The sequence below is a fragment of the Pan troglodytes genome, chromosome 16 (assembly GCF_028858775.2).
Source record: "Pan troglodytes isolate AG18354 chromosome 16, NHGRI_mPanTro3-v2.0_pri, whole genome shotgun sequence".
NCBI lineage: Eukaryota > Metazoa > Chordata > Mammalia > Primates > Hominidae > Pan > Pan troglodytes.
In genome coordinates, this window is record NC_072414.2 from 47,565,738 (window position 1) to 47,577,929 (window position 12,192).

The window sequence follows — 12,192 nt, forward strand, 5'->3', positions numbered from 1 at the left end:
CCAGCTACTTGGGAGGCTGAGGCAGGAGAATCGCTTCAACCTGGGAGGTGGAGGTTGCAGTGAGCTGAGATCACCCCACTGCACTCACTCCAGTCTGGCAACAGAGCAAGAATCCACCTAAAAAAAAAAAAAAAAAAGAAAGTACCATCACTTGAATGATTGATTGAAAGTACAATGAATGATTGAAAGTACAATCACTTGAATAGAAAACAAAACTTATGACCAAGTTTAAATTTACCTCATCAGCCTGACCATACTAGCAAACAAAAACTTTTATTAAAGAAAATGTCAGTTTACCTGTGTATTTGCCTTGCGCTTTTTCTTATCTGGGCTTCCTAGTTGTACACCTGGTCCTCCTAACCCATCCAGTCCACTATCACCACCTAAAAAAAAAAAATTCAGATAATATTTCCCACTTGTAAGTGAAGTTATTTTATATCTCATAGTAATATCTATTATATTTACCTGTTAATGTTTTCTATTTTCGTTAGACAAGAGCAATACTTTTATTATCATTATCTGTTTCAAAAAAGTCTTTCCCATAGTTTGAGCCAGAAATAGCCATTCATCCCTGCTCCCATATTTATTATTCTTTCAGTGAAAAAGCAAGTCTCTCTCTCTCACTCAAATCTTTAGTAACTGGTTCCCTGTCTCAGAGGCCACCACTATTACTAGTTTCTGGCCTACCTTTCCAAAGATAATCTAGATATATTAAAGTATATTATTATTATTTTTTTGGCGGGAAGGACACAAATGAGACAAGGTACACACAGTACACACAGTGTACCTTGCTTTCTTACTTGGAGATCATTCCATATCACTCTATTTAGAACTTCTTTATTTTGTAATAGCTAAGTAGTATTCTACAGTGTGACTACACCATGATTCATTAAACTAGTCCCCTCCATATTGATCAATGTTTAAGTTGTTTCCAAGCCTCTGCTGTTGCTGCAATAAAAATCCATGTATAAATGCCTTTAGAGAGATTTACAAGTAGTTCCTAGAACCAGAATTATGGCATCAAAGGTATGTGCCTTTTAATTCTTAAAGATAATGTTAAAAATGCAACAATGTTTCCAAATATTGCTTTCTCAACAGTATATGATCAAGGAAAGCAAAAGCTTGACTATCAATCTAAGAGGTTAAAAAGAGTTTATGAAAGGAATTTTTCCAGCTTTAAGAAACATTTTATTATGGAGAATTCTGAACATATACAACATACAGAGAAGAATAAAATTAACCCCATATGCCTATCACCCAGCCCTAATAACCATCACGTCTCATCTTGTGTTTTCAACACCACCTTCACCTCTCTCCATCCAGTATCACTTTGAAGAAAATTTCAGACATCATTTTATTGGTAAATATTTCAGAATGTATTTCTAAAAACTAGGAACTTAAAAAAAATACAATGCCATTCTAGCCACTACAGAAATTAACAATAATCCTTCATATAATTTCATACCCAATCCAATTATCTCATAATATCTGTATGGTTTGTTTAGATTGGGATCCAAATATGTTCCATAGATTACAACTGGTTTGACATGTCTTTTAATTGATATACTTCCCTCCATCCTGTTTTTTCCTTGCAAAGTATTAACTGAACCAGGTTGATTATTGTTCCAATTATTAAGCTACCATCTTTTAGCTCCAACCCCTCTTAGTGACAATGGAACTGGGACTTTGCAAACTACATTTTTCTTTTGCTAGGGTCTTCCAACGGGAGCTCTAGATGGATACTTGAAGGCCAGGGGAAGTGATAGGAAATTTCTGCCCCTCCTGTCTGCTTACTCCTCTTATCTCTATCATCCCAACAGGCCTTCTCTCTGGCACTGGTAGTCCATCCCACTCCCCAAACCAGCTTCAACATGTTTTCTCAGAGGTTATTAATACCAGCTGGGCAGCATCTCAATCTTTCAAGTCTGAGTCCAAGCTCTATGGCGTCTCTCTTCCAATCCTCTAGGTTCTCATAACCCCAACTTCTTTTCTTTGTTCACTAAGTCCCAGATGTGGAAGTTCCTTCCTGCAGTCACTGTCCATGCTACCTCACTTTTTGCTTTTTTGGTTTTTCAACACCTGTTTAATTCCTTACATAAAATTATATTACAAATTATATTACATTAAATTGCAGGTGTGATTTATATTTTCTAGTCTGGAATGTTTGATATATCTTGATTTTGCTGATTATATTTGCTGATTGACATGTTTAACATGTTCCTTATTTCCTATAAATTGATATTGGGTCTAGACCAGTGATCCCCAACCTTTTTGACACCAGGGACCAGTGGTGGGGGATGGGAGGTGGCGATGGTTGTGGAATGAAACTGTTCCACCTCAGATCATCAAGCATTAGATTCCCATAAGAAATGCACAACCTAGATCCCTCGCATGCACAGTTCACAATAGGGTTCATCCTCCTATGAGAATCTAATGCTGCTGCTGCTGATCTGTCAGGAGGCGGAGCTCAGGCAGTAATGCTCGCTCACCCGCCAGTCACCTTCTGCTGTGTGGCCTGGTTCCTAACAGGGCATGGACTAGTACCAGTCCGTGGCCCAGGGGTTGGGGATCCCTGGTCAAGACTACAGGCTTGATCAGATTCAGATTTCTGTTTTTTTGCAAGGCTGCTCCATAAGTGATGGTCTGTTCTTCCACTAGAAGGCACCTAATTTCTGGTTGATTTTCTTTAACAGTTGTATTAATTTTCTATTGCTGTATAACAAATTACCACATACTTGGTTTGTCACTTAAAACAATGTCCACTTAAATAGAAGCAGAGGGAACACTTCGTAACTCATTCTATTTGGCCAATATTACCTTGATACCAAAGCCAGACAATGATATCACAAGGGGAAAAAACCAAAAAACCACAGACTAACACCTCCTAAGAATACAGATGTGGCCGAGTGTGGTGGCTCATGTCTATAACCTCAACACTTTAAGAGGCTGAGGCGGGGGATTGCTCCAGCCCAAGAGTTTGAGACCACCCTGGAAAACACAGTGAGATCCCACCTCTACATTAAAATTAAAATTAAAAAAAAATTAGCCAGGTATGGTGGCACACGCCTGTGGTCCCAGCTACTCAGGAGGCTGAGGTGGGAGGATCTCTTGATCTCAGGAGTTGGAGGCTGCAGTGAGCTGTGAAGATGCCACGGCACTCTAGCCTGGGCAACAGAGCAAGACCCCAACTAAAAAAAAGAACACAGATGCAAAAATTCTCAACAAAATACTAGCAAAACAAATGCAGCAGAATATTCAAAGGATAATACATCATGACAAAGCGGGATATTTCCCAGCAATAGAAGGTTGATTCAGCATATTAAAATAAATCAATTTAATATGCCATATTAATAGAATAAAGAGAAATATACATGATCATTTCAATAGATGCATAAAAGCATTTGACAAAAATCTAATACCAAGGAGGGGTCAAGGTGGCTGATTAGAAGCAGCTGTGGGCCAGGCACAGTGGCTCACACCGGTAATCCCAACACTTTGGGAGGCCGAGGCAGGCAGATCACTTGAGGTCAGGAGTTCGAGACCAGCCTGGCAAACATGGCGAAACCCCGTCTCTACTAAAAATACAAAAATTAGCCAGGTATAATGGCAGGCACCTGTAATCCCAGCTACTTGGGAGGCTAAGGCAGGGAGAATTGCTTGAGTCTGGGACGCAGAGGTTCCACTGAGTTGAGATCGCGCCACTGCACTGCACTCCAGCCTGGGCAAAAGAGCGAGACTCTGTCTCCAAAAAAAAAAAAAAAAAAAAAAAAGGTAGGGGGAGCTGTGGTCCATGGCTCTCAGGGAGAAGAATGAAAATGGTGTGTGAATTAAGCACCTTCAACTGAAATATCCAGGTTCTCACAATGGGACTGACCAAGTGAACAACTTGACCCACAGAGAATGAAGAAAAATGGGGTAGGGCAATCGCCCGCCCAGGAGCAGCACGGAGCCAAAAAAAAGCCCCACCTCCAGCCAAGAGAAGCAGTGAGTGATTGTGTGACCCCATCCAGGAAACCACACTTCTCCCACAGATCTTTGCAACCCACGGATCAGGGGATCTCCTCGTGAGCCCATGCCACCAGGGCCTTGGGTCCGATATACAGAGCTGTGTATGCAGAGTCTCAGTAGAGCAGCCACTCAGGCACACACAGAGACCCAGGAATTTTACATACTCCGGCCCCAGAAATCCCTGCAAAGATGAAAAAGAATCTTGCAAGGCAAGAGATCCACCCATACATTCCCTAGGAAGGGGGCTGAATCCAAGGAGCCAAGCAGCATTGTTCTGCGGGCCCCACTTCCATGGCACCTCCCAAGTTAAGATCCACTGACTTGGAATTCCAGCCACCAGCATCAACAGACTGGAGACTGGCTGAGACAGAGCAAGTTCCTGGGGGAGGGGTGGCCGCCATCTCTGCAGTTGACTCAGCTGTTCTAGCCTGCTGGCACTGGGGAGTCCAGGCAGTCTGGATGAAGGGGAGTGCTCTACAATGCAGCACAGCTGCTGTGCCAGATCATGGCCAGACTACTTCCTTAAGTGGGACCCTGATCCATCACTTCTCACAGAGCAAGCCTTCCCTGTGGGAATTTCCAAGCAGGGTTATACAAGCAGAACTCTGAACTCACCCCAGGATGGAGCCCCTGGGGAAAGGGGCAGCTGCTGTCTCTGCAGTTCAGTAGACAGTCTTTCCTGCCTGCTGGCTCTGAAGAATCTAGGCAGTCTGGACAAAGAAGGATTGCCCCCAGTGCAGTACAACTGCTCTATCAAAAAGCAGCCAGACTGCTTCCTTTTTTTTTTTTTTAAGAAGGAGTTTCGCTCTGTTGCCAGGCTGGAGTGCAGTGGCGTAGCCTTGGCTCACTGCAACCTCTGCCTCCTGGGCTCAAGCGATCCTCCTGCCTCAGCCTCTTGATTGGCTGGAATTACAGGCACTTGCCACCACCACCACTTGCCACCACCACTAACTTTTTTTGTATTTTTAGTACAGATGGGGTTTTGCCATGTTGGCCAGGCTGGTCTCAAACTCCTGACCTCAAGTGATCTACCCACCTCAGCCTCCCAAAGTGCTGGGATTACAGGTGTGAGCCAACGCGCCCAGCCTCTAGACGGTGGTGAAACCTCTGAACCGGGGTCTCCAGATACCTCCTATAGAAGTACTCAAGCCAGCAATAGGTCAGGACTGCCCTGGGATGGAGCTCCCAGAGGAAGGAGCAGGCTGCCACCTTTGCTGTTACGCAGCCTTCACTGGTAATATCTCCAGGTACAGGAAAAACTGAGGCAACTAGGGTCAGGAGCAGACCCCCAGCAAACTGCAGCAGCCCTACAGAAGTATGGCCTGAATGTTAAAAGAAAAACAAACAAACAGAAGCAATGTCAACAACAATATCAACAAAAAAGACCCCACAAAAACCCCATCCAAAGGTCAGCAACCTCAAAGAGCAAAGGTAGATAAGCCCAAAAAGATGAGAAAGAATCAACACAAAAACGCTTAAAACTCAAAAAAACAGAGTGCCTCTTCTCCTCCTAATGATCACAGCACTTCTCCAGCAAGGGCACTGAACTGGGCTGAGGCAGCTGGGCACAGTGGCTCATGCCTGTAATCCCAGCACTTTGGGAGGCCAAGGTGGGTGGATCATGAGGTCAGGAGATCGAGACCATCCTGGCTAACATGGTGAAACCCCATCTCTACTAAAAATATATTTTAAAAAATTATCAGGGCGTGGTGGTGGGCACCTGCAGTCCCAGCTATTTGGGAGGCTGAGGTGGGAGAATGGCGTGAACATGGGAGGTGGAGCTTGCAGTGAGCTGATACTGAACCACTGCACTCCAGTCTGGGTGACAGAGCAAGACTCTGTCTCAAAAAAAAAAAAAAAAGAAAGAAAGAACTGGGCTGAGGCTGAGATTGGCTGAACTGACAGAAGTAGGCGCCAGAAGGTCAGTAATAATGAATTTCACTGAGTTAAAGGAGCATGCTGTAACCCAATGCAAAGAAGCTAAGAATCATGATAAAACAATACAGGTGCTGATAACCAGAAGAGCCAGTTTAAAGAGGAATATAGGTGACATGATGGAGCTGAAAAACACAACATGAGAACCTCATGATGTAATTACAAGTGTCAACAGCAGAACAGACCAAGCAAAAGAAAGAATCTCAGAGCTTGAAGATAATCATTCTGAAATAAAAAAGGCAGACAAGAATAGAGAAAAAGGAAAGAACTAAACCTCCAAGGAATATGGAATTATGTAGAGAATAAATCTACAACTCATTGGTGTCCCTGAAAAAGGGGGAGAATGGAACCAAGTCGGAAAACATACTTCAGGATATCAGCCAGGAGAACATCCCCAACCTAGCAAGAGAGGCCAACATTCAAAATTCAGGAAATCCAGAGAACCCCAGTAAAATAATGCACAAGAGATCAACCCCAAGATATATAATCATCAGATTCTCTGAGGTCAAAATGAAAAAAAAAATGTTATGGGCTGCCAGAGAGAAAGGCCAGGTCGCCTACAAAGGGAAACCAATCAGACTAACAGTAGACCTCTCAGCAGAAACCCTACATGCCACAAGGGATTGAGGACCAATGTTCAACATTCTTAAAGAAAAAATTTCCAACCAAGAATTTCATATCTGACCAAACTAAGCTTTATAAGCAAAGGAGGAATAAGATCGTTTTCAGATAAGCAAACCCTGAGGGAATTCGTCACCACTGAGCCTGCCTTGCAAGAGCTCCTGAAGGAAGCACTAAATATGGAAAGGAAAAACTGTTGCCAGCCAGTACAAAACCACTGAGGTACATGACCAATGACACTATGAAGCAACCACATAAACAAGCCTGTAAATTAACCAGCTAACATCATGATGACAGGATCAAATTCACATATAACAATATTAACCTTAAATGTAAATGGAGTGGGGTGGGGGGAGGGGGGAGGGATAGCATTAGGAGATATACCTAATGCTAAATGACGAGTTAATGGGTGCAGCATACCAACATGGCACATGTATACATATGTAACAAACCTGCACGTTGTGCACATGTACCCTAAAACTTAAAGTATAATAATAAAATTAAAAAAAAAATGTAAATGGAGTAAATGGCCCAATTAAAAGGCACAGAATGGCAAGCTGGATAAAGAGTTAAGTCTCATCGTTATGCTGTCTCCGAAAGACACATCTCACATGCAAAGACACACATAGGCTCAAAATAAAAGGAGGGAGGAAAATTTATCAAGAAAATGAAAAACAGAAAAAAGGAGGGGTTGCAATACTAGTTTGTGACAAAACAGAGATCAAAAAAGGGCATTACATAATGGTAAAAAGTTCAATTCAACAAGAATAGCTAACTATCCTAAATATATTTGCACCCAACACAGGAGCACCCAGATTCATACAGCAAGTTTTTAGAGACCTACAAAGAGACTCAGACTCCCACAAAATAATACTGGGAGACTTTAACACCCCACTGACAATATCAGACAGATTATCGAGACACAAAATTAACAAAGATATTCAGGACCTGCACTCAGCTCTGGGTCAAGAGGACCTGATAGATATATACAGAATTTTCCACCCAAAAACAACAGAATTTACATTCTTTTCATCGACACATGGCACTTACTCTAAAATTGATCACAATCGGAAGTAAAACACTCCTTAGCAAATGCAAAAGAACTGAAATCATAACAGTCTCTCAGACCACAGCGCAATCAAATTAGAACTCAAAACTAAGAAATTCACTGAAAACCATACAACTACATGAAAACTGAACAACCTGCTCCTGAATGACTCCTGGGTAAATAATGAAATTAACACAGAAATCAAGTTCTTTGAAACTAATGAGAACAAAGAGACAATGTACCAGAATCTCTGGGATGCAGCTAATGCAGTGTTAAGAGGGACATTTATAGCACTAAATGCCCACATCAAAAAGCTCAAAAGATCTCAAATTAACAAGCTAACATCACAACTAAAAGAACTAGAGAACCAAGGGCAAACAAACCCCAAAGCTAGCAGAAGAAAAGAAATAAGCAAAATCAGAGCAGAACTGAAGGAGACAGAGACACAAAAAACCCTTCAAAAAAAATCAATAAATCCAGGTTGGTATTTCGAAAAAATTAATAAAAGAGACGGCTAGCTAGACTAATAAAGAAAAAAGAATCAAATAGACACAATCAGAAATGAAAAGGGGGATATCACCACTGACCCCACAGAAATACAATACAGAAATACAATCACCAGAGAATATTAGAAGCACCTCTATGCACATATACTAAAAAAAAAACTGGAACAAATAAATTCCTAGGCACATACATCCTCCCAAGACTGAACCAGGAAGAAACTGAATTAAAGAATAGTAACAAGTTCTGAAATTGAGGCAGTAATAAATAGCCTACCAACCCAAAGAAGCCTGGGACCAGACAGATTTACAGCCAAATTCTACCAGAGGTACAACTGAAACTGTTCCAAAGAAATGAAAAGGAGGACGACTAATAAAGAAGAAAAGAGAGAAAAATCAAATAGACGCAATAAAAAATGATAAAGGGGATATCACCACCGACCCCACAGAAATACAAACTACCATCAGAGAATACTATAAACACGTCTATGCAAATAAACTAGAAAATCTAGAAGAAATGCATAAATTCCTCGACACATACACCCTCCCAAGACTAAACCAGGAAAAAGTTGAATCCCTGAATAGACCAATAACAGGCTCTGAAATTGAGGCAATAATTAATAGCCTACCAACCAAAAAAAGTCCAGGACCAGACGGATTCACAGTTGAATTCTACCAGAGGTACAAGGAGGAGCTGGTTCTATTCCTTCTGAAACTATTCCAATCAATAGAAAAAGAGGGAATCCTCCCCAACTCATTTTACCAGGCCAGCATCATCTTGATACCAAAGCCTGGCAGAGACACAACAAAAAAAGAGAATTTTAGACCAATCTCCCTGATGAACACTGACGCAGAAATCCTCAATAAAATACTGGCAAACCAAATCCAGCAGCACATAAAAAAGCTTATCCACCATGATCAAGTGGGCTTCATCCTTGGGATGCAAGGCTGGTTCAACATATGCAAATCAATAAATGTAATCCAGCATATAAACAGAACCAAAGACAAAAACCACATGATTATCTCAATAGATGCCGAAAAGACCTTCACAAAATTCAACAGCCCTTCATGCTAAAAACTCTCAATAAATTAGGTATTGATGGGATGTCTCTCAAAATAATAGGAGCTATTTATGACAAACCCACAGCCAATATCATACTGAATGGGCAAAAACTGGAAGCATTCCCTTTGAAAACTGGCACAAGACAGGGATGCCCTCTCTTACCACTCCTATTCAACACAGCATAGTGTTGGAAGTTCTGGCCAGGGCAATCAGGCAGGAGAAAGAAATAAAGGGTATTCAATTAGGAAAAGAGGAAGTCAAATTGTCCCTGTTTGCAGATGACATGATTGTATAGTTAGAACACCCCATTAGCCTCAGCCCAAAATCTCCTTAAACAGATAAGCAACTTCAGCAAAGTCTCAGGATACAAAATCAATGTGCAAAAATCACAAGCATTCTTATACACCAATAACAGACAAACAGAGAGCCAAATCATGAGTGAACTCTCACTCAAAATTGCTTCAAAGAGAATAAAATACCTAGGAATCCAACTTACAAGGGATGTGAAGGACCTCTTCAAGGAGAACTACAAACCACTGCTCAACAAAATAAAAGAGGATACAAACAAATGGAAGAACATTCCATGCTCATGGATAGGAAGAATCAATATCGTGAAAATGGCCATACTGCCCAAGGTAATTTACAGATTCAATGCTATCCCCATCAAGCTACCAATGACTTTCTTCACAGAATTGGAAAAAAACTACTTTAAAGTTCATATGGAACCAAAAAAGAGCCCACATTGCCAAGACAATCTTAAGCCAAAATAACAAAGCTGGAGGCATCATGCTACCTGACTTCAAACTACACTACAAGGCTACAGTAAGCAAAACAGCATGGTACTGGTACCAAAGCAGAGATATAGACCAATGGAACAGAACAGAGCCAACGCATGTACAACCATCTGATCTTTGACAAACCTGACAAAAACAAAAAATGGGGAAAGGATTCCCTATTTAATAAATGGTGCTGGGAAAACTGGCCAGCTATATGTAGAAAGCTGAAACTGGATCCCTTCCTTACACCTTATACAAAAATTAACTCAAGATGGATTAAAGACTTAAATATTAGACCTAAAACCATAAAAACCCTAGAAGAAAACCTAGGCAATACCATTCAGGACATAGGCATGGGCAAGGACTTCATGTCTAAAACACCAAAAGCAATGGCAACAAAAGCCAAAATTGACAAATGGGATCTAATTAAACTGAAGAGCTTCTGCACAGCAAAAGAAACTCCCATCAGAGTGAACAGGCAACCTACAGAATGGGAGAAAAATTTTGCAATCTACTCATCTGACAAAGGGCTAATATCCAGAATCTACAAAGAACTCAAACAAACTTACAAGAAAAAAACAACCCCATCGAAACGCGGGTGAAGGATATGAACAGACACTTCTCAAAAGAAGACACTATGCAGCCAACAGATACATGAAAAAATGCTCATCATCACTGGCCATCAGAGAAATGCAAATCAAAACCACAATGAGATACCATCTCACACCAGTTAGAATGGTGATCATTAAAAAGTCAGGAAACAACAGGTGCTGGAGAGGATGTGGAGAAATAGGAATACTTTTACACTGTTGGTGGGACTGTAAACTAGTTCAACCATTGTGGAAGACAGTGTGGTGATTCCTCAAGGATCTAGACCTAGAAATACCATTTGACCCAGTCATCCCATTACTGGGTATATACCCAAAGGATTATAAATCATGCTGCTATAAAGACACATGCACACATATGTTTATTGCAGCACTATTCACAATAGCAAAGACTTGGAACCAACCCAAATGTCCATCAATGATAGACTGGATTAAGAAAATGTGGCACATATACACAATGGAATACTATGCAGCCAGAAATGAAAAGGAGGGACTCCTCCCTAACTCATTTTATGAGGTTAGCATCATCCTGATAACAAAACCTGGCAGAGATAAAACAAAAAGAGAAAACTTCAGGCTAATATTCCTGATGAACATTGATGTAAAAACCCTCAATAAAATACTGGCAAACCAAATCCAGCAGCACATCAAAAAGTTTACGCACCATGATCAATTTGGCTTAATCTCTGAGAATGCAAGCTTGATTCAACAGATGAAAATCAATAAATATAATTCATAAACAGAACTAAGACAAAAAACACATGATTATCTCAGTAGATGCAGAACAGGCCTTCAATAAAATTTCACACCCTTTGCGTTGAAAACTCAATAAACTAGGTATTGAACAAACATACTTAAAAATAATAATAACCATATATATGACAAACCCACAGCTGATTATCATACTGAATGGGCAAAAGCTGGAAGCATTCCCCTTGAAAACTGGCAAAAGACAAGGATGCTCTCTCTCACCACTCCTATTAAATATAGTACTGAAAGTTCTGGTCAGGGCAATCAGGCAAGAGAAAGAAATCAAGTGTATTCAAATAGGATGATAATAAGTCAAATTATCTTTGTTTGTAGATGACATGATATATCTAGAAAACCCCATCGTCTCAGCCCAAAAGCTTCTTAAGCTGATAAGCAACTTCAGCAAAATCTCAGGATATAAAATCAGTGTAAAAAAAATTGCAAGCATTACTATACACCAACAACAACCAAGCAGAGAACAAAATCATGAATGAACTCCCATTCACAATTGCTAGAGAGAATATACTACCTAGGAATACGGCTAACAAGAGACGTAAAGGACGTCTTCAAGGAGAACTACAAACTACTGCTCAAGGAAATAAGAGAGGACACAAACAAATGGAAAAACATTCCATCCTCATGGATAGGAAGAATCAGTATTGTGAAAATGGCCATACTGCCCAAAGTAATAAACTACCATTGACATTCTTCACAGAATTAGAAAACACTACTAGCTGGGCACAGTGGCCCACACCTATAATCCCAGCACTTTGGGAGGCTGAGGTGGGCAGATCATAAGGTCAGGAGTTTGAGATCAGCCTGGCCAACATGGTGAAACCCTGTCTCTACTAAAAAATACAAAAATTAGCCAGGCATGGTGGTA

General features: G+C 40.8%; 1 protein-coding gene across 3 annotated transcripts in view; it reads right to left on the reverse strand.

Moving 5' to 3' along the window:
* Window positions 1-12,192, reverse strand: part of PYGO1 (pygopus family PHD finger 1) — a 49,258-nt gene that overhangs the window by 9,228 nt on the left and 27,838 nt on the right. For all 3 annotated transcript variants that reach the window (XM_016928270.4, XM_016928268.3, XM_054667556.2), the window contains exon 2: window positions 298-383. In XM_016928270.4, the coding sequence (XP_016783759.2) occupies window positions 298-383 (86 nt within the window). The remainder of the gene's footprint in view (window positions 1-297; window positions 384-12,192) is intronic.